This window comes from Ixodes scapularis, unplaced genomic scaffold (assembly GCF_016920785.2).
Source record: "Ixodes scapularis isolate PalLabHiFi unplaced genomic scaffold, ASM1692078v2 PGA_scaffold2__306_contigs__length_199485367, whole genome shotgun sequence".
NCBI lineage: Eukaryota > Metazoa > Arthropoda > Arachnida > Ixodida > Ixodidae > Ixodes > Ixodes scapularis.
In genome coordinates this window covers 170265380-170287755 of record NW_024609857.1, presented here as the reverse complement: position 1 = coordinate 170287755, position 22376 = coordinate 170265380, and the positions used below count along the sequence as shown (strand labels likewise).

The following is a 22376-nucleotide window of genomic DNA, read 5'->3' as shown; positions in this document are numbered from 1 at the left end:
TAGTTTTTGCACAAACTTAAACGAAAAAAGTCGTCCCTTTTTTGTTCGAATCTGGTTTTAAATATGCGAGGCAAAGTTGGTCCTGTTACGTGATATGCAGACTTTCTTACGCAAAGAACAAAGCACCACAGTGTGGCTGCTGGCAGAGATGACGACGTTGGTTTCAGAGCCTACCGTTAGGTTTCCATTTTGGGTTCTTTCGGCTAAAAAAGAGTTTTTCTTATTAACAGGCCAAAGTTATCTCTGCCTTCGGGCGTTTGGTAGGCCATTTCCGAGGGTAAAATTAAGTGTCCTTGTCTCTCTTCGACGGAGCAAATGGCCTGATAGTTAACTGGTTTCCTGGATCACATCCACCAAGTTCGAAAGTAACTAAAGGTGGCCAGCATAGACTTATTGCAGTCGGCCTCCGGAAAGGGTTTGGCAGCAATGGCCCATTTGCCAAGCGAGTCGAAGGGGCCGCGTTCCAAATGTAATAGATCGGAATCATTCGCATGGGACATACCACACGATAACGCAGAGGAAACGACGCCGGACGCGAGTCGTATGCCTTGGAATGCCAAGGTACGAAACCTTTACCCCGGAGCGACGTGAAGCCGATTTAGGAAGGCGGCGGATGTGCGTCCCACGCAGGAGCGGCGCGGAGGCGGCGGAAGAGCAGGAGGCAGCGCACAGCCTGCTGCACCTGTCTGCGGCCCCGGAGCACGCCTGGCCCCTGCCCCGGCCTCCGTGCGAGCCCCACCGGCCCCGGTCGCTCTCGATGGACCTGCACGAGCGGGGGCCCCCCGAGGAGCCCGCCCGGCGCTATTCCATGTCCTCCCTGGGCCGGGACGAGGGCCCCATGGACCTGAGCACGGCCCGACAGCGCCGCCTGGAGATCCTGCCGGGTGGCATCGTGTCGGGGCAGAATGTGCGCTCCTTCTCGCGCCTGGCCCTGGAGGGCGAGCCCGCCTCCGAGGAGGGCCGCTGCTCCATCTGCCACAAAAGCTTCGCCCGCGCCAGCCAGCTGCGCATGCACGTCAACATCCACTACTTCGAGCGGCCCTTCCGGTGCGAGGCTTGCGCGGTGTCCTTCCGCACCCGGGGCCACCTGCAGAAGCACCGGCGCTCGGTGAGCCACTACAACCGTCTCAACATGAACCTGACGTTCGGCACGCCCACGGCGGAGAACCCCCGGCCCTTCAAGTGCGAGGACTGCAAGATCGCCTTCCGCATCCACGGCCACCTGGCCAAGCACCTGCGCTCCAAGATGCACATCCTCAAGCTGGAGTGCCTGGGCAAGCTGCCCTTCGGCACCTACGCCGAGATGGAGCGATCGGGGATCAACCTCAACGAGATCGACACCTCCGACTGCGACCACTCCCTCGAGAGCCTGCAGGTGAGTGACTCCCCCTTGGCGCTTCTTTCTCCATGGCAAAGTATAGGCCATTGCTCTACCCTCAAGGTGCTATTCTTCTAGGGTAGTGGTAAAAATCTTTCTTGACCCCTTTCAGTGTCTCCATTGTCAAGTACCTAGTGCAGTGGTTCTCAACCATTGATGTTTCGCGGACCATTTGTGGATTGGCAGAGATGATAAAGGACCCCGTTTGTGTTGCGGGAGAAGTATAGGTTAAATATGATAATGATTTAATAAATGGATATAGCTAAGGGCTAGTGTGAGGTAGACTTCTCTCATTGACATTCACACGAAAAAACTCGCCCGAAAATTGGAATGTTTGTCTTGATCTGAAAAAAGCCAATTTTTATTGTCAGGCTTAACTGATGAGGCAGGGCTTCGCGGACCCCCATTTGAGAAGCACTGACCTACCGTAAAATACCGTGCGTCCGCCCATTCCACATTAAGCGCCCATATCCAAATTTCTAAGATCTGAGAAAATATGCACAGTACATTTATATGTAAAATTGATGACCAGACAAGTGCCCATTCCCTATTTTTTCGCGATTATCTCTAAATTTTAAGTGGGCGCTTGCCCGATATTTTACGGTAGGCTGTGTTCCAAATCTTGCTCAAATGGATCCGAGTTACTCCCGCGGATCATCTCACGTGGCACGACAGATAGAGAAATGGTAGACGCGGGTAGGTTTTCGAATGCCGAGGTACCAAACCTTTACCCTAGAGTGAGATTGAGTCAATTTTTTGGAACACAGCCCTAATGCATTGCCTTGAATCAACGACAATAGACATAAGAATGCTGGGAAATCAACGTGGAGTCAGAACCTCCGTGCAAAACTTTGGTTACGCTATGTACATGGCTTTTTCTTTCAGTTGGGAATGTTTCTGCTTTGATGTCAGCTTTTCAACTTAAAGAATAAAAGTATGCAAACACTTTTTCTCTGAAGTGGAGAAGAAAATGTGTGTCGCAGTTGCTGCAAGAAAGTTTCTAGAACGGGGGTTTAGGGGGCAATGCGAGGGATTGGATCACGGAAAATGTAGCTTTCTTTTCGAATGTGTCTGCTGCGCTCATAGAGGTAGAGCTGCGAGTGACGCCAATAGCCTTGGTTTCACTCAGACTCACACTTCAGGCACTCCTGCTTTTGGCAGTCCTACTCGGGGCACTCTAGCCACGGCCACCTTAGGCACTGTGCAGGGTGGTGAGCCCGGCCACTCCCCCGCAGGTGCTCGCCCAAAAGATGAGCGGGGTGTCCTCCCCGGAGGAGCCCGCCCCTCCCCACGAGGAGCGCTGGGAGGGTGGGGCCCTGCGGCCATGCCCGCTTTGCGGCCGCCTGCTCAAGAGCGCCAAGTCGCTCCAGGTGCACCTGCACTGCGACCACCAGGAGGCCGAGCCCTGCTGCTCCATCTGCCAGCGGCACTTCCCCTCACAGGCACAGCTGCAACAGGTGGGCCGCTGGGGCGCCGCTGGTCACACCCTTTGCGTCGGGCTTGCACCAGCCGGGCTCACATTTTGCTCGGAGCAAGAGCTGATTTTCGGGATGCGAGATATTGTTTGCAGACGGTTTGTCCATTAACGCGAGCGAGGGAACCGGGTTCTTTTGCTAAGGAGAGTCATTCGCAGACTGAGATAGATCAAGAAAGTATGTCGCTTGCTAATAAACTAAAAAAAAAAAGTAGATTGTCCGCTAAATACCGAGTGCCGCGATGAAGTGAGATCAGACTCGGGCTGAAATTGGTATTGTCTGCTATTTCACGTTGGAAGCAGTTGACAATGTGCGCTTCCCTCGCAAATATCAAGTTGTTCCGCTGTCGTACTCAAGCAGACGTCGACCAGTGCACGAATTACCACTTGGGACAAGTACATCAAAAACATCTCGCCATCGCCGCATCGGCAAGAGGTTCTCACCAAAATACTGCCCAATGGTGGACTTTGAAACAAGTAAAAAATTTCTCATTTGTCAGTTACGCGCACCCAGCAGCAAGCTGCGATGCCACCTTCAATGAGTAGCCAAAAATGCTCTCGCTCGCACCTTCGCCAAAATCAGACCCCCGGTCCCAATACGACGATGTCGGGGCCAGGTTGCCTAGTGACCCTAGATGGCTGCATTCCGCCGCAAACTGTATAGAGCGCAAGTTTGTCTGCTTCTTGCACAAATGTTGCGATGATGTCAGAACGCCGAGCTCTTATTGGCTAATTGAACAAAATAGTGGGGAGACCTCGAGGCATCTAGCATTAAATTAAGGTCTATCCACTATCCTGTCGATCAAAGCCAGTCAGAGTTTGGCGTTGTTCTGACGTCACCACAACATCTGAAGCAGAAGCAGACTGCTTTCTCCCCGCATAGTCTGTTGAGGTTTCACTCAGACAAGGAAAGCAGCACAAGCTCCTCCCACAAGGACATCATATTAGCAGAGCGAATGCTGAGGAGGAAATTACCAATCGTGGCAAGCAGAGAGGTGCTTTTCCTGGTTTTCTTCACCTGCAACTGACTATAGTCGAGTTGCTTTAGGTTTCACAGGCGTATCGACTCCAAACTGGGCAGACTCTCGCCTGTACGGTCCCTCATTCTGCGCATTGTGCGTCGATACCGCCCCCTGCAATAAGGCTAGCCAAGTCACCAACGAGTCTTACCGTGTACTTTGCTCCCGTAGTTTCTTAACCTTCGCCGTAGGAAAACTGTTTACTGCGAGGATTTCCGAGAGTAGAAGGATACTGTCGGTGAATTTGCTTAAAGTGCAGCTTCATCAGCACAGCGAACCGTACATAGTAGTTTCATTGTTGACCGAATATTCTTAAGTGTGAAACGAGGAGACCGTTAAATTGTTGGGTTTTGACGGCCATAGTTACTGCTTTTGCTGCGTCGTTAAAGGAAGTGGGGACGAAGGAGATAGTAATCGCTTGCCGGATCATGCAGCCATAGCCCTCCTGAATCCGTGCAGGTCTCAACCTTCTCCCTTGCTTTAGCTTATCTCTGGAGCTACAGTGGACTCCTGTTTCTCTGAGCGTCCTCTCCCGATGTGAATCAGTAAATGAGATGGCTGCAATCATTAAGAAATTGCTTATGGAGAACTAAACAGGGCCAACACACTTTGTAGGAAAGGTTGTGACCCTCACATTCACTACATTGTGGCAAGCAAGCGGAAAACATAATATGTACAGCCCCATACAGTCATGCAGGTTAATGAGTTCCGCATGACTATGCATCCATTCCTGGAGTTACTTATTAACGTGTTGTGGCAGTAAGACAGCAACAAAATCTGCAATCCATGTCTGTGATAAGAGATGGCTGCGGTTGTTTTAAACGTAAAAACAACCCAAAATCACATTCTGACCGCGGTGTTCATTAGGCGCGTAAAGTGAACGAGCTCCAGACTCCAGACACCTGTGCTTGAGTGCGTGGGTGTGGAGCCTAGTTTAACAGCCGCACCGAGGCCCTTACGATTTTTTTTTTTTTTTGTATGTGGGGATATTCCAAAATTGATTATACAAGCAAGCCTCGTTCAGACAGTTGCATTTTTTGCGTTCAGAATTACCAAAACGACACCAGCGACATAACCACGGGAAAACCGTTTGGCGCACATGATGTGACAATACGCAACTGTTGCAAGACAATCTCAGGCTGCAAATGTTCCAGCGTCTGTCCTTTCAGTTGTTTGGGGCGCAACCGACACAAATTTGTGAACCAACCCTCAACATTGTAATGGAGGGTGCCATAAATCGAGAAAATTTTACAGCACCCGTTATAGAAGCAGGTGGTGCAGGTTGTGTCATTTTATACTGCTCAGATAGTCCCAGTAAAATGCTGCAATTATTCCAAGATTTGCCGTAAGCACTCAAGATTAAAACGAAAGCAACGCAGTCCATGCGTTTCCTTTGGTTGGTCTTCCTCTTGATCGCACAGCAAGACTTGGCAGTAGTGCGGCATCACTTTCAGCCCATTGCAGCACTCTGCCCTTAGCTTCAAGCATGAGCTGCCACGTTTGAGGCTACAGGAGGAGGTTGGCACAATGCCCGACAGATGGCGCGCAAATTTAAATAAGGTCAGGGCCGTATATTGGGGAGAGTCTGGCCACTAGGCATGGCTACGAAGATGCTGGAGAGGAGGAAAGTGAAGGAAAGGGGGAGAGCGCCGAAGGAGGGAGTAAAGAGGAAACGACCACCATTTTGATGCAACACACTTTCGGCACTGGGCACCATTGAGGCTATGCGTCATCTGCTACGGGTAGAATTCTTTTTCACCCAAATAAACGTTTGCGGTCAAACGTCGAGAAAACTTCATTCGTTAGCTTTTTAACCCAGTGAGGAATAACACTATATATCATTTCCTCACAAGAGCCAGCAAAATCGACGGAAAGAAGCAAAATTTTCATGTTGATCCCTAGCATTCCACCGGGTGAATGAATGAAAATGGCGGCCCTCCCCGCGCAGCTGAAAGCAGCCGGGAGTTCACGCGCATGCACTCGCACCTTGCACTCTGCGCCGCGGGCTGATTGGCTCACTCGGGAGGGGGGGGTGTTACGGCTGCGAGATCAAAAACTGGCCAAACTCTCCCAATATACGGCTCCGAATAAGTAAGAAAAGCCAGCAAAAGTGTGCCTCAAGAAAAAAAAAGTGTGGCTGCACTGGGTTGTTTACACATTCCGCGACATTAGCTTCGGGGGTATCGGCTGTTAAGATATCAAATCACAATTTAAGTTATTGTAAGTGTTACTTCGTTTTGGAAATATTTTTCATCACTAATGTGGGTGGCACTTTGTAATCTTAGTATGCTGTTATTGGCCTTAACTTTAGGGTGCAATAACCGAAGTATTCCTCACTCTTTTGATCAGCCAGAAACAAGGACTTAGTTTAAAAAGACATTGAGCCCATTTCTTGTTATTAAAACCAGAAACTACACAAGTTCCCCATCATTGTAAGTTGGACCCGTGGACAGTGGTTGGCTCTGCTTCAGTCCGGTCACTGCAGACGGTGAAAGCAGTGATCAGGAAGCTATAAAGAAAGAGTCTCGTGAGCTTCCCAAAAAACACCCCAAATATATAGAGTTATTTTAAAAAGGTCTGCATTCCAGATGTTTTTCTTCATACATTGGCCTGTCCTGCTCACCCAGTCTGTTGATAGCAGGGGAAGACAAGAACGCCGTCGTCAGTTTGGCGCTCATGTTACCACAAACTACATTGCCATAATTTTGATAGTCCTAAAAATGATTGCCACTCCTTTTCACTGGAAATCTATGGTCTCCGAGACTCCCATTCTGGTTATACAAGTTATTCCTGGAGATTGCAACTCTGCAGGCATGCATTGCATGTTGACAGTTCATCAAAATGCCTCGCTCAAGCAAAGATGCCTCGCTCGCCAAAGCACTGGTCATCCCTGTTCATACTTATAGGAGAGAGGCTAAGTATATCTAAGGGCAAATTGACATAATTATATTGGTAATAATTATAATCTGAAAGCTGGCAGAGATTGTCTCACTGGTGTCTCCTAATTAGTGAGCCAAGGCATTCAGTGAGGACGCTGAGCAACTGGGAGGGAAGAGCGGTCCCTTAATCGAGTTCCCCTTTAAATAATCCGCAAGACGAGAGACCAAAAAGGTCACCAGACACTGTTGGGTGCACCAGTGTTCCGACGACAATCTGACGTTCAGTTGGGTGGCATTTAGATGAATATGCATAAGAATGTCAGTCGTTTCTGAAGATTCCAGAGGGCCATGTGTCTTGGATAACTCCCTGTGAATAGCACAGAGTTTACAAGAATTCAGCCAGTTCCTTGTCCGCAGTTTTCCACCTGGTGCAGCTTTGATCTCGGAGGAATAAATGTCGACACAACTCATTTCTGGATCTGTGTCGGCATTGGCCCCACCGTCTCCGTGCTGAAGATTTTACAATTTCCTTTGTACTCCTCTTCCAACAAGTATACAAGTCACACTCAACGCTTACACCTACATGTGGTCACTCCACAGTTAAAGGGGTTGCCATAATGCTTCAGCTACTGCCCATATGCAAATCGCCGGTCAAAGCCATATTGACAAAAGATGTCATTGCAAACACACACACATGGTCATTAGGGGTGCAGGAGCCATGTTGACTGTCAAAATCTGCTTTATTGCATGGACTACATCAGAAATACAATGTAGTAGAACCTAAACCCCTCAAACAATGAAGGGGCTCATTCTACATACACACTAGTTACAACAAGTGCCCACCAGTCGGCAATGAAAAAAGCACAGGAGTCCCGTGTATGCGTCGACATTTGCAGCCAATATATCACTGAACCTTAAGTTCTTGTGCTAGGGGTGCGGGAAAAAAAAAACAGTATGCACAAAATGAGAACTGCAAAGTGTGGTACCAAAGCCGCCTGTATACTCTGTGCCTGGCAGACGGAGGGGAGAACAATAGCGGGCGCCGTCGAAAAAGTCGCGCGCCACCGCCGCCCCCGATCGTGGGGGCGCCACCAACGTTGCCGCCGTAGCAGACGACGCGAAAGGCGCAACGCGTTTAGAAGCACTGGCAAGCCATGCCAAAATGTTTAAAACACGAGTTTTAGCTCCCTCGGGCGTACGGCGAGTGTAGCTACACGATCTGCATGCGCTCGCTTTGCGTGTAAGAAAGATTCGAAGTAAATTAAAAAAAAAAAAGGTACCAACGAACGCGCGTGCAACATTCTATTTCATCTAGAACTTTTTTTTTTTTAAATTACTGGTGCTGACGCCAGCACGTGCTGCGCGCGTACTTACAGTCCCCGCATGCACCTATACTTCGTTTCACCTTATGTGCGAGCGAAGGCAAAGCTGGAAGCGCGAACACGGAAGGTCCGTGCGTTCAGGCTTTGCTCGAGCGCGCAAGCTTGAGAGAAACACACAAACGCGCTGGTCTCACGCTTCTAGCTTTGGCTTCGCTCGCAGCTAAATTGAAACGAAGTGTAGAAGCTTGGGTAATTTAGCACAGCATCCTTTTGAGCCGGGTTCTTTCCGTTTAGTTCTGAGCAAGGCTCTTGTGTAAGCTCTGCGTTTTTACAACCGCAAAAATATGCCAGAACGAAACGAAGTCGAAGCGTGCCGCTATCTTCGGGTGCCGTCAAGTAATCAAATTTGAAGTTAAAAAGTGAAAGCATGCAACCCTTGCGATAGTTAATACTTGTTGAGAGAAACTACATGACAGGTCATTTTCGGAATTTTCGCGCACCAATATCACGAAGTTTAAGCAGTGCGCATGACGCAATGGTTCTTTGAACTACGCGCACATGCGTCTATAAGTGAATTTATTCATTTATTTATTTATTTAAAATACCCTCAAGGTAATAATACATTGAAGAGGGGAGTGGACATCAAAATAATAATTACAATGTGCACGTGTTAGTAAGAACTCTCTTAAACAGAACAATATCAGTAATATTAGGTATGGAGACGGGAAGGTGGTTTCAATCTAATGATGTTTGGGGAATAGAAGAATGTTGAAACAACGGAGTTTTCAAATTTGGCATACCGACTTTATGACTATGATCAATGCGAGCAGAGATATAGAATGGTGTGATAATTAGTTTACGACGAAGGTCAGCATTTTGATGAAATATTTTATGGAAAAGACACAAGCGAAAGATTTTACGGCGATGGGTTAGTAATGGCAGACCTAAATAGGTTTTTATGCTTAAAGTAAGTATAAAACAAATGTAGTTCTGAATTCCTCTAGCATTCCCTTTTTTGTTTTCTTTGAACACTTGTTACAGAAAACAGAAGTGTATGAATCGGCAGTTGGAATATTTTAAATTGCTCTATTTATCCCTCAATTATGCATGGGTTTGAATTCAATAGTTCATAATTCAAAAGGCAATGTTTTATTTATTGGCTCGAGCAGTATGTTTTCAATGGACGTAGAAAAGCAGAACGGGCATCAGATTCTAACTCTTGGCCAACAAGAAAAGCAGCAGAGCGGAGAACGATCGGGAGGAGAAAACAACACGCTTTTCTAGGCGTGAACGCAAGGCTTTCCGACGGGAAGAACCCGACGCAACACGCAGCTCCACTCACGCCGCTGCCGAACGACGCCGATCCCCAACGTGCGTGACGCCGTCTCGCGGCTGACACGGGCGATAGGAGAGGAGGGGGTGAGTGAGGGAAAGGAGGAAACACGACGGCCTCGAGGCGCGCTTCTGACAGGCACAGAGTATACAGGCGGCTTTGGTGGTACCCAACGTTGGTTTTCTCCAAAGACTATAGTACTCTCGGCGTCCTCTCCCACCCTGTCAGGGTAGTGTAGAAGGGAAGGCTTTATGCACTCGAGCAGAAGTAAAAAAAGTACATTTGCTTTTACCCTAGTGTGGGCGAAACACCCTCAAGGGTGCTTGGCCCACGCCCCATGGAGCTAGCACGGGGCGGACTTCCAACAACTCTCCCCCCTGTGCAGCACCTGGTGACACACACCCAACCCCGGCCGTACGTCTGCGACCGGTGCGACGCAGGCTTCACCTCGGCGCCCCTGCTGGCCAATCACAGACGCTGTTCCCACCCGGAGGCGGTCCTCTGAAGGAAGAAAAACAATGGGGGACCCCCCCCCATCACCCGGTGCTGTCCATACATGTACATAGGGCCCCACGCCCCCACCCTTCGCCACCCCCGGCTTGTACATACGTTGGTTTGTTAGTTTGTTAGAGACTGCTTGGTTGACCAATAAAGACGCCCTCTTGCGACTGCTGGCTCATCTCCCGCTTGGCCTCCGAGAGCAGCACGTTCACCAGCGAGTGGCGGTTGGACGGCGTGCGCCCGGGGATTGGGGGGTACGGGTGGCCTGGTAAGAAAGGGCGGGCTGCGGTCAGTGGTCTGCCCGAGGCTCTCGACTTTGCATTCCGACATGCAGACATGTCAATGGCTCTGCTCCAAATTACTCCCGCAAGTTGTGTCGCGCGATAACAAAGATGGAGCACGGCTGGACACGTGTAGGTTTTCTTTTACTCGGGAGGGAGATCGAGTTAATTTTGGAATGCGGCCACTGGCCACATTTTGCAATCACTTAGGGCACCACCATGGCAAAATGTGCCGTCTGTGCCAAAGAGTTGTTCCGTCGTGTTCTTGCTTTAAAAAGCGACCGAACATGCATGGCTGGCCCTTTTGTTATTTCTATTACACATGACAGCTGAACCTTTACGTCATTCCAAGTCTGTTTTAAGTTTGAGCTATCGCATCCGCATTTGCTATCTCGACCCTTCCACGAGCTGTATGTGTCCTCTGTTTCTTTTGCCTCATTGCCCGACCTATTTGCGATGAACTTCTCCAATGAAGCTCTCTGCTTTAATGCAAAAGGACAGAAGTGCACGTTGCATGCTATTTGATGATTTCAAAGGAAAAAAAAGAAGGTTTACTTAAATCTTTTTAACAGAAAAAGAAATTAATAATAATCACCATGATCTAATGTGTGAAGTGCGAGTTGTGCAGCATGCAGACTTTAAAGGGTTATAGTGTGACACATCATGTTTTTCCACTAAATTTAGCTCACAGCAGTCGCATGCCACCGACCCTGCACTCATGTCGCAACCAGACGTCGGTGTCACTGCGACATTAAGTTACCGTGTCACTCGACACTGGCGAAGTACCTGGAGTGCGACACTTGACGTCAAACTATGTGGTCACATGACACTACGATGTCAAGTCAAGTTGGTAAGTGTTGAACATGATGAAAAATCGTGCACAAAGCGACAAGGACAAAAGAGGAAGGAACACAGACAGGCACGTAGTGACAACTCTGATAGAAAAGGTGAAGCAAGATGAAGGTGAAAAACGAAAAAAGGATGATGATGCAAGACTCGCGTCATGAGTCTCGCTTCATCCTTTTCTTCATCTATTATACCAGAGCTGTGAGTATGCACCTGTCTGTGTTTTCTGTTCCTTTCTCTTTTGCCCTTATCTCTTTGTGCGTGATTTTTCATCATGTTCTTCGCTGCTCTCTATTACTTGAAAATCGGCCCATAACGGCACTTTGTTTTAAAAGTTTCTTTTAAATGCCACTTCTTTCCAAGTCGTCACAATGCCTCCCGGGAGAAAGGAGCTGACCAAAGAGGACATTGCCAAACAGAGGCGGCACCCCACCAGGGCTCGGCATGTTCGTCGTGCCAATAGGAGAACTGCGAGGGAACGATTGCATTGGATGAATTTAGCCCTCTTGTGAAGAACGTCAAAATGGCATTGCATTTCGACATAGTCTGCAGCACAGCACAGCAGAAACGCAGCCCCGTCGTTTTCTTTTGAAAAATTCATATTTGCATACTCTCGGTTTGCAAATATGACCTATGGGCAGCTGGCATAATGCGACATGTTAAGAAACCCTTGGAAGGGTCCAGCACGTCCCGTCGGGTGCACGCCGCACAGTTTCTGGCACGAGCATGCTCGGAAGGCATCAAAAGCATGCGGAGGACGTCTCCCAGACCTGCGAGCTCGAGGGCCACCCAGTTGTGGCGGTAGTGGGGGAAGGAGCCCATCTGGTTGTAGCGCTCGTTGAACGGCGTGGGCAGCACGTGCAGCGCCGTGTAGGGGCCTTCCCACGACTCCAGCCGTGGCGCCAGCACCTTGAACAGCTTGTGCACCAGCTGCTTCTCCTACAACCCGGTTGTGCAACCTTTCACTATCAACCAGTCCAACGAGAAGCCCCGCATTTGTACACTTAACCCTTTCAAACGCTATGTACACAAGTGTGTGCATCTAAAACGCTCTCTCTTTTTTTTTCTTTTTTTTTCGGGACTATATTACATAGTGAGTCGTTTCAACAATATTAGCGGAATTCTATACACCATGTCTGACAACCAGTTTGTAAAAATAAATTTGCGAAAATATTTTTTGCAAAGAAAGATTGTGAAGAAAATTTCTTCAAATAAATGGGGAGCGGCGTTTGAAAGGGTTAAGACCCGCGCTTATAGGAAAAAGAATGCATATCGGTCGCACCATTGTATAGAGTGCGCCGACAGAAATTTACGAAAAAAAACAGCGACTTATACGCCAGAAAATGCGGTGTCTGATCTCTGAAACCATAATGTTGGAAATCTGTAGCAAACCAGAACCAAGTGTTCAGTCAGCACCATTACAGAGGGGTCACATTGCAGCCCTCCTTGGCTGCTGTTGCTTCAAACATCTCCAAGTCCTTGGAGTTGCTCACCCATTCAGAGTCGCACTCAACCCTGGCGATTCGTGCTGCTCGCCGGCAACCCCAATATTTCCGGAAAAATTGCACCGTCTTAAGTCGGCCTGAGAGTTGTGCACGAGGGTGTAATTATCCGAGCTAGCACCGTACGGGTTGCAACCTGTCGGCGAGGGGTCAACAGAGAGTCTGAAAGGCCAAGAGGATGGCATCAGTGTTGAGACAAGCTCAGCAAAGCAACAACAACGGGGAAACTTTGTTTCGGGTATCTAACATGAGGAAATGCTCTTCTGGGGTGAACCTGCCGCCTGCTACAGGATGGTTACTGTTTTTGTTAGTGTGCTTGCGTTGTTCCTTGATCCCACTATCTAGAATGCCGTTCAATTTTCTGGCAAAACGATGCCATGCCACGATTGTGGCGTTCCCAAATCTGCCTGTGTCTGTCAAATTTCTTTGTAACATTGCTGCTGTGCACGTTGGGCACATCCTAAAGCTTGCCGAATGAACTTGGATTGGCTAGGCAGAAAGACTCGGTCCAAAGCAAAGACCCTTTTTTTCTTTTACTCAACCTTCTTGCTAAGCTTGAGCGTGAAAAAAAGAACATTATTGTCGAAGCTCGATGACGGTGTGCAATGAGCTCAGAGTTCCCTCATTTCATCATAGTGCGACCACTCAAAGTTTCCGCTCGGTAAGGAGCACCAAAAGGAAGTGAAAGTCCATTTTCGAAAATCTTGGGTTGAAGTGGAGAACACAAAGGATCGATCTATAGTGTCACGAATGATGACAATTGATGAGGCGATAAATGACTGCGGAAACTAAACGTTTAATGGGGGCGAGCTTGTGCCCAAAACTAAATAGAAATAAGGCTAGCGTCGCAGGCGTCGATGGCGGCGTAACAGCATGATCAAGCGCTGGGGCAAGACTGACTGGGGCTCGCCACGCGGAGCTCCTTTTGTGCACGTACGGACTTCTGAAACAATCGACGTAGAAGGTTCCGTGCATAGAACATTCGGACCGCAAATAAACAACAATGTCCTCGAATTCACCAGAATGCGACATCTACAAAATGGGGTGTCATTTTTTAATTAGGGTGTCATTTTCCCAGGACCATTAATCCTGCGCTGCCCAAATTGTTAAAAATAAAAACTTTTTTTCATTATTTGGGGGAGGAGGGGGGGGGGGGGGGGGGGCTTCGGAATTCCGAATTCCGAATTGACAGAAATTTTACCGGCGGGTGTTTTTCTGAGTTTTTTTGGATTTATCGGAAAACACAGAGCCCTTAATATAAGTAATACAGAAAGTGTCCAGAGAAAGGCAATCAGATTTGTTTACCACAAATACAGTCGTTTCGATTCCCCAACAGAACTACTAAAGAAAGCTGGTTTATTGACTATTGGTGATTGTGTAAGACTTAGTCGACTAAAATTTATGTTGCTCCTTTTAAACGATGCATTGAAAATAGATAAAAACAAGTATGTTAAGCTATCGGAAGCGAAAGCCACTAGACATAAACATAGCGACACACTCGTTGAGTATTTCTTCCAATAATAACAGTTTCAAACACTGATTTTTTTCTTCAGCCATAAGAGACTGGAATAGTTTAGGTAGGCACTTTTTTAGCTGTACAAGTGTTGTGTTGTTTAGTGATGCAATTGAAAAACAACTACTTTGTCAATTTATGTATTGACACAGCAAAGCGGAGAAAATATCTGCCCCGTCACGTGATATTGGTCACTACGTCACCTGGATGGATGGATGAATACGGCTGAGCCCTTTGGATCGGGCGGTAGCTTACGCCACCTAGCCATCGAGCGATGGCAGCGCTCCAATCGGTCGGGGCTAATGCGAAGCGCAAGTTCGTCTGACTCGTTTGCAAGGTTGTGGTGACTTCAGAACGCCGAGCTCTGATTGAAGGATAGTGGGTAGAACTCAAGGCGGCTTGCTTTGAGGTCTACCTATTCTTCAATCAGAGCTCGGCGCCTCTCTGACGTCACCACAACCCCGGCAAAAGTAGCAGACGATACTTGCGCTCCGCATAGCACCACTCAAGGACGAAGAGAGTAGCCTGACAGGCTACTCCTTCGAGAGTGCAAATAGGCAAAACAGAGAGAGGGTTGGTGTTTCTAAACGCAGCATATCCGGCGGTTCTCCCTCAAAAGGCTAGAACAAACAAAGCAGAGAAGCAGCGGTTCGTTTTCAAACAGGACAGAGACCGAAGACCGAAGTTTCGATCAGCACGACACGCTTACGTGTATCCAAAAGTCGGCCAGTTCCATGGTCCGTCGATGCTGGTCTCCGTAGCGAATGGCGTCCGCGATCAGCTGGAACGGAGCACGCCGTGAACACCGGGAAGACGTTTTTCGAGCTCCGGCGCCTTTCCATCTCCCTTACCCTTTCGGCGTAGCCCCGTGCCTCGCCCGCTCGCACATGGTTTAGCTCGATCCTCTCGTGCTTCAGTAGAGCGGTGACCGTCTTCCGAATCTTGTCGATGCGGCCCAGCGGACCTTTCGGGTTCGAAAGGTTCCTATGCCGATGTGTAATATTAATTCGCAATTTTGGGATTAGACGCGAAATATCAGCCATGCTGAATACTGGTGCCGTGGTGCTTTGGATTGCATTGGATAGTTTTGGAGTCACTGGAGCCACTACCCCACTGCTTCGCACCAAATAAATAATTATTTGAAATTAATTTTAAAATACATGTAATTGAAAATAATAAAACATTATTTTTACGCTTATACATATTTTTCAATAGCTTTACTTTCGTTACAAGGTTCACGAGCTTCGAACCCGCCGTTAGTGCGGTCCTTTCCTTCTTTTATTCCGGCAAGAAGTCGCCAGCATGGGTAAGCGCTCTCATTGTCTCGAGAAATTTACACAAAACAGGCATTACGGCAGCTCTGAATTTAGTAGAAGAGTCAGATTTAAGGGTATCCTGTTCTTATATCCATGGAGAGGTCTCAGACGACTGAGAAATGTTCATCGGTACACAGCAGTAGAGTTGAGCCGACTGTTTGACCAAGATGGCGACTAGCCTCCACGTGCCAAGACGTGTCTGACGAACCAGGGCGTCTTGGTTGCAGGCAAGCCTCGCGGATTGCGCACGGCCAGGAAGCACCGCAGCCACCGCCGCGAGCAGCGGTGGCACGACAAGGACTACAAGAAGGCCCACCTGGGCACCCGGTGGAAGGCCAACCCTTTCGGAGGCGCCTCGCACGCCAAGGGCATCGTGCTCGAGAAAGTGTGAGTACTCCCTCTACTTTGCTCCGTAAATGAAGATTCCCCGATCGCGAGTGCTGCTTGCGTCGGCCGTCCTGCGAACGAGGTTGCCGGCCCGTCCAAGGCGCTTTCAGCGATCTGCAGAATGTCCCTTGCATACGGTCTTTCATCGCCACCCTCAACTCGGACAGCCTTTGCTGGTGGCTATGTTCAGCAGTCTTTTTAGCCGTAAAAACAATTTTCGGTGCTCTCGCTCACTGTTGTTGAAAGAGCTGACGCTGAATAGGGATACAGGAATAAGCTATTCGCCCCGGCATCATGCTGGCCGCCACACGCGAAACTGTTGGCCCCGCCGGTTCCAACAGCACCGCGTCCCTGGCAAATCAAGCTGGTCCTGCTTGTTCGAATCGCCGAGGAGCGGTTTCTGGGCTGCTATGCAGCTTGCCAGCCTTTCCTCGGCGAATCTGAGGCGCACTGTTTGGCCTCGGGGAACCTAGAAATGGTTTGCAGCTACAGCTCCAACGAGCTGGTGATCCTGTTCGACCATTGTTGCTCCAGGGTGCCTGTTGTGTGGCGCGTCCTCAAGGAGTCTTATTCTTGTATTTCTGAATTACCTCATTTACTGTTGCTAATGGCCACCCTGTCATACCTGCTATAGCCCCCTCCAAATAAGCATCCTCCCGGGCGCAGATCAACTATGCGTTGCCATTCCTTCATCGGCACTCTCGACATTTTGATGTGTCACCCGAATACTGAAAGACAGGTGCGTTGGAGCTGTTAAGTGGGCGATAGGTTTTCACGAGAAAATAGCTCGAAGCCAAGTTGAGCTCTGCTTGAAAGTTTGCGATTGATTTATGTTGCTTGGCATTTACCATAGAGTTGTTATAATGTACACTAGAGGTTCAACTGGCGCTAGTGGCTACACGACTTCTGGGTGCAAGTTGAAGCAGACAGCAACCAGTCTATTCTGTGTGCTCCTGTGTATTCCTATGGGAAAACGTGCGTGCATTTTCTCTCTTCGCCATGAAAATAACACAAGTAACTTGTTATTTGGGCCATACCGAATAATGTGCGTCTTTATTAACATTGTAAGGCATAATTTCTTTAGTTACATCATTTTTCTTTACCAGTGAATAAGGTTAAACTTGGCTATATTTCGGACCCAAACCTCTGTTCCATAGCAGGTATGTAAAAGCGAGCAACGATTCTAAGCAAAGTAACAATCAAAAGAAATGTAGAGTGTTTTCAAGGTTTGCCAGCATTCCGGTGGTGCTTACGTATTGCTAATGTGCAAGTCCTGTCACTAATGAAATTTACCTAGTCGGGCATCTTTACGAGTGGTTAAAAACGTTCGAAAGGTGTCTGTATTATTTGCTATGCCGGGCAGCTTTTATCTGTCACCTGTTCTCTGGCTTCTCTCCATTTTCAAAGATTTCGAGTGTGCAGGTGATGTTTTGAATGCAAATCGAGCATCTTCGCACATATTCAGTAGCAGAAAGAAAAATAAAGCAAGACTTATTTATTGCAAATCGGACTACATTACATGGCCTTCGATTTGTTTTGATTGTCTGCATGCACAAGGAGTTACGTAACCAGTGTTACTGCATAGTTCTTGCCGTCTCCCTTGCTTTTCCACGTGTCCATCATTCATTTGACATGTATATTCCCCGTGCTGGAAAGCGTCTATGCCCTGTTTGCACTTACGGTATCAGACAGTGCACATAAATACATGTACAAAGTTGTTTTAGCACCGTTTTTAATGCCGTGAATTTTATATAATTGCCGTAACTGCACCAAATTTTTCGTCTGCGTGACAGAAATGTTTCAGTCTACGTAGTATATAAGGATTATTCGTGATATTTGCTCTTATAATTCTGTGCAGGGAGAATATGCGCTCGCTTTTTCCCATGGATATACTGGCTGTTTCAAGGAGCGGCCAGGCTCTTTAAATCGACCGCAAAATTCGGTTTCTCAACCTATTGCATTCCGACTTTGTACAGCGTTGCCCACAGATTGTGCATTCTTTTTTGTAAAATTTGCAAAGAGCGAACTTACCCGAGGAACAAGTGAAGAAAGGAAAAGGCTTAGCTCCTATGGAAACGCAGTGAAGCCACCGGTCTTCAAACAGTAGGGCGCCGTTTCGCACGGGAGGCAGGAGATGGCGCAAGCGGTCACAACGCCAACGAACGGGCATACGGCGCCGGGAGCCGGCGTCTTTAGCAGACGAGGAACAGCAGCTCCCTTTTGTTAACGCACCTGTTTTGCTGCGACTGTCGCTGCCTGCGGGACGCGTGCCACTTTTTAATCGAACAAATTGTCTGCTAAAGACGCCGGCTTTTGGCGCTGTATGCTCGTTCGTAGGCGGCAGTTGGCGTCGCGACCGCTTGTGCCATCTCTTGTCTCCCGTGCGAAACGCCGCCGTATGGGTTGAAGACCGGCGGCTTCGCTGCGTTTCCATAGGAGCTAAGCCTTTTTCTCTCTTTACTTTTTCCTCAGGTAAGTTCGTTCTTTGCAAATATTACAACAAAAAAAAAATGCACCATCTGTGGGCAGAAGCTGCATAAATTCGTAGCGCGATAGGTCAAGAAACTGAATTCTGCGGTCGATTTAAAGAGCCTGGCCGCTCCTTGAAACGCCCAGTACATTACTGGAAGTCAATTTCCGACTGGTTGCTTCAATTTGCAACAGCACACTTGCGCCAATTGAACCTCTAGCGGACATTATAATAACTATGGGTTTTATGGTTCCAGGGAGATTGCCTATGCTTGTGCTAACTTCTTGCATCTGTTGATTTGCGGCCCTTTGCTCTGGTGGCAAGACTCTCGCAAAGTAAATAATATGCACTTCTAGACTATTATTCTGATACCTCCGGTAACAATATGATGCATGTGCAATGTCGATAAATCAACAGGGGGCACTGATAGTACTGCGGGTCACTTCATGCTCATTGATTGTGATAGTACTTTATGGAGCTTCTTCATCGGGTGGTAAGCTCTCATCCTGTTCATTCAACCTGGAGAAGTGTTAAAAGCCTGAATCGGAAAAACCAGTGCTCTAATGGCCACTACTGGCAGAGCAGCCGACATGCGAAGCGACCATCCTGCGCGTATCGCGGGCGCAGAGTTTCCGATTTCAAAACTTTAAATAAAGTTTGTCAAGAACCTGTCAAACAGCAAACGTGCGTTTAGGCGCGCGGAGCAAGCATTTGCTCAAATGTCTAATCACCGCTGTACATGTACAGCGACGACCGTCAAAAGGTTCGGTGCTAAACAGATCAACTGGGCGAAGGTGTTGCCTGAGGCAGTGTGACAAAGCGTCGACAAAGGAATTGGAGGTAGACTGTTACGTGTGATTGTGTGCTGTTGAAATGGGGCCGAGGTTGACGGGACTCCACTGTATCCTCAGAGGCGTGGAAGCCAAGCAGCCCAACTCGGCCATCCGCAAGTGCGTCCGAGTCCAGCTCATCAAGAACGGCAAGAAGATCACAGCCTTCGTGCCCCGCGACGGCTGTCTCAACTACATTGAGGCAAGTATGCCCTAATCTAGACACTTGACTTGGCAAAAGAAGTTGACGAGAAATCTGGCAGCTGTGATTAGCTAAGGCCACACTTGGCCTTGGTGTTGGCCAATCATAGCTGCTGAGGTTTTCGCCAAGGGTCCAAATTAGGGCCCCTGTTGTCAAATCTCCTTGCACTATTGGGGAGGAGGACAGACCGTGACGCCCCAAGCGGTTAACTTTACAACTACACGGATGGGGACGACGAATACAATGACTCAGCGCTCTGCCGACATAACCGAACGCGGCGTCAGCGTTCGGCTGGAGTTCGTGTTCTCCGGTGAGGGGGAGGAGGGGCTCTTTTGTTTCCACTACGGCCTGCATGAACAATGCAGCATGCCCGGTCCCAGCTCAGCACAAAAGCCGAAGTGGGTCAAGCTTGCATTTTCTGAGAATAGATCCGGCACTTAACGTCGCTTCGTCGATTGTTAGTATTTTTTACATTAAACTGTGCCCCGCGCTGTATTGTAGAAGATGACATGCACATGCCCATAAGGCCTGTCGGCATGTGCACAGGCCTTGTGTTGAGTAAACACCGAGCATGGGGAAAACAAACGGGTCAGAGCGCCCCCTATAGTTCGATCTCCTGCCCAATCGGTGACTGAGAAACATATAAGGCGACAGTTTGAGGTGCATCCTTACGGCAAAACAGGGCTCATTTTGTGTGAGCGCCTTTTTGTCAAGCATGACACGCAGTCTTTACTGTTCAGCAACTATGTCACTCACCAAACGTGGCTTTTTTTTTTTTTTTTTTTTATATTATTAGTGCGGTAAGGGGAAGGGCATAAAATGACAAAGAGTGGAGCACAAGAATAAATTGTCACTTGCATTCGCCACGAACTACGCCCTCCCCACGTAGTTCCGTTTGGGAACAAATGTATTTTAATAAGTATCTGTATTTCAAAATACTTTTCCTTTTTTTTTTTTTTTTTTAAGTATCTTGAGAATGTCTTGTATAAAAGACAAATGTATCTTAGTGTCTGTATTTTGTGCCTTAAAATACATGTGTCAGTATTTGTATTCCCGAATACTTTTTGAAGTATGTGTCCATCCCTGGCGGTTGGATACTATAGCTACTGAGCTACTAGCGCAGCTGGTCTGGAAGTGTAATTGATTTTATTTGAAAGCTAGCCTTCTGGCAAGAGCTTTTGCGTGAGTGCTAAATAAATAAAATCAATAAATGACGAAATATATCGTAAAAGATTATCTAGCCTAAACACCACGGAGCATGGTTTGTGCAGTACACATTTTGTGCTCCCTTTTCTTTGTCAGCGTGCGGTGAGCCTTCATAATTTTTTAACTTGCTTTCACCGTAGCCAAACCACCGTAGAGGGTGGTTTGGCTTGCATGAAAAACGGGTGCTGTGTCACCATTTGGTGACGACTCTTATCGCTTCGTGCCCAAGGAATGGTGCATCAATGTTGCTCGAGTAGCTTTTGAAGGGGGTCTATTGAAGTTATCTCAATAGCTCTTTTGAATTTAGACGTAATAAATAGCATCCCAGAAAGAGTACAGCCAAGGTATTTCAAATATATTTCTCTAGACCACCCAAAGGGTCTTGACCCTGGTACACCGCACAATGCGTTTGTGTGAATGGGACGCTAAGGCCGCATTAAAGTTTTAGTCCTATAATCAAGTACCAAATTTTGGAGGCTCGGGAGGAGCTCTGGTTGAGGAGATGCCGTCACACTACGGTCGTCACGTCGAGATCAATGTGAGCTTTACGCATTACTCGCGCTCAAAGTGGTTCTCGCAAGATTTGCTTGTTGGAGGAAGAAATGATGGCAACGATGTCTTGGCAAGCTAAAACAAGGCTAGTCTAAGATGCAGCAACATATATCTTAATGCGGCGCACAAAGGGGACTAACAGTGTGCTAGGAGCCCAACTTGCTACAGTTCTCGAGGTGAACGTAATAGTTGCGATTACAGTTTTCAACTGCAAGATAAAAACCGGCGGTTGATTGGTCAGCCTTGGCATCGTGTTGTGCAGGGCACTGAGAGACTGGTATGTGTGTTTCAGGAGAATGACGAGGTGCTGGTGGCAGGATTCGGCCGTAAGGGCCACGCCGTAGGAGACATTCCCGGCGTGCGCTTCAAGGTGGTCAAAGTGGCCAACGTCTCCCTGCTGGCCCTCTACAAGGAGAAGAAGGAGCGCCCTCGCTCATAGGCCCCAATAAACATCCCCTCTCATCCGAGCCTCTTCTACTCTCATCTCAGGGTCAAAAGTGTTTGCACCTGGCTCGAGTTGCAAATTGTGTATCACTTTGCGTCTTACTTGTGTGTGGGACGCTCAGTTGCGGGATGTATGAATGAAATAAGGGTTGTACTGAGCTAGTTGGTTCATGGTATTGGTGGTATTAAAAGGCGAAAAAAAAAGGGGACGAAGAAGATGCAAACGGAACAAGCAAGTGCTAACTTTTTAGCACTAATTCTTTGTATATTTTTTTTTTTCTTTTTCATACTTCTTAATATTTTTGAAGAAATGATGAATCAAATGTTCCCCGGGACCCCTGGCGAAAGGTCAGTTCCGGTACTGTTTTATGAGGCACATAAACAAGGTAAGTACTGTTCATGTGCAAGTTCCATGAGGGTATTCGCTTACGACTCGGGCATGTGCAATTGTGTTTTATTGTCGGTCACCATTAATGAGACCGAATGTTTGTGCTATGAACGGAAGTGATTGCTGCACCACAGTGCTTACCCTGCTACATTTCACCAAAATGGGAGCAGTTTGTCCCAAAAGTTCATTTCACTTCAATACGAAGACTAATATTTCAGATGTCGCTACTCTGTTGGATTTTTATGCTAAGCCTTTAAAAACTTTTGCTTTTCACTCGAAAGGATGTGCAACTCAGTTTTTTCTTTTTATTGAACATGACTCATCTGATGCGCTGCAGCACAGCTGCTGTAGACCCTTTTCGAAATTCTGTTTGGCCACTTCGATGACATGCTAGTGGCAGCCTTTTGATGGCTGGTAGAGGAATTTGTAGGCAGGCGCCTGATGGTTCCAAATTTCAGTTAGCTGTATTGTTTGATGTCGCCGAGACTAAAGTTGCTGGATCCTGGGAAAGTAGTGCCATTGCCTTACCTGCC

At 47.9% G+C, this 22376-nt stretch overlaps 3 protein-coding genes across 4 annotated transcripts in view; 2 read left to right on the top strand and 1 right to left on the bottom strand.

Annotated features, from left to right (window-relative positions):
- Positions 1–10073, top strand: part of LOC8038698 (transcription factor sma-9) — a 36756-nt gene extending 26683 nt beyond the window's left edge. For both annotated transcript variants that reach the window (XM_042292114.1, XM_042292113.1), the window contains exons 6-8: positions 631–1375; positions 2614–2835; positions 9791–10073. In XM_042292114.1, coding sequence (XP_042148048.1) covers positions 631–1375; positions 2614–2835; positions 9791–9910 — 1087 coding nt within the window. In that variant the 3' untranslated portion in view covers positions 9911–10073. The remainder of the gene's footprint in view (positions 1–630; positions 1376–2613; positions 2836–9790) is intronic.
- On the bottom strand, positions 10032–15156 carry LOC8038695 (39S ribosomal protein L17, mitochondrial). The gene is made up of 4 exons (XM_040502192.2): positions 14900–15156; positions 14758–14829; positions 11804–11972; positions 10032–10171 (listed from the first exon to the last, which is right to left on the bottom strand). The coding sequence occupies exons 1-4, from the start codon at positions 15089–15091 to the stop codon at positions 10032–10034; spliced, it is 573 nt and encodes a 190-aa protein (XP_040358126.1). The 5' UTR covers positions 15092–15156.
- Positions 15157–15286: 130 nt separating this feature from the next.
- Positions 15287–21478, top strand: LOC8038696 (40S ribosomal protein S23). The gene is made up of 4 exons (XM_029994970.2): positions 15287–15354; positions 15592–15751; positions 19133–19253; positions 21304–21478. The coding sequence occupies exons 1-4, from the start codon at positions 15351–15353 to the stop codon at positions 21448–21450; spliced, it is 432 nt and encodes a 143-aa protein (XP_029850830.1). The 5' UTR covers positions 15287–15350; the 3' UTR covers positions 21451–21478.
- The last annotated feature ends 898 nt before the right edge of the window (positions 21479–22376 follow it).

Bases quoted from the DNA above. Each gene is read 5' to 3' on its own strand.
- LOC8038695 (XM_040502192.2), bottom strand. From the start codon at position 15,091: ATGGCTGATATTTCGCGTCTAATCCCAAAATTGCGAATTAATATTACA. The intron at 14,830-14,899 runs GTAAGGGAGATG...GCTCCGTTCCAG, and splicing joins CACGGGGCTACGCCGAAAGG to CTGATCGCGGACGCCATTCG. The intron at 10,172-11,803 runs GTCTGGGAGACG...CTTTCTTACCAG, and splicing joins GGTGGCCCTCGAGCTCGCAG to GCCACCCGTACCCCCCAATC.
- LOC8038696 (XM_029994970.2), top strand. The intron at 15,752-19,132 runs GTGAGTACTCCC...CTGTATCCTCAG, and splicing joins GGCATCGTGCTCGAGAAAGT to AGGCGTGGAAGCCAAGCAGC. The intron at 19,254-21,303 runs GCAAGTATGCCC...TGTGTGTTTCAG, and splicing joins GCTGTCTCAACTACATTGAG to GAGAATGACGAGGTGCTGGT.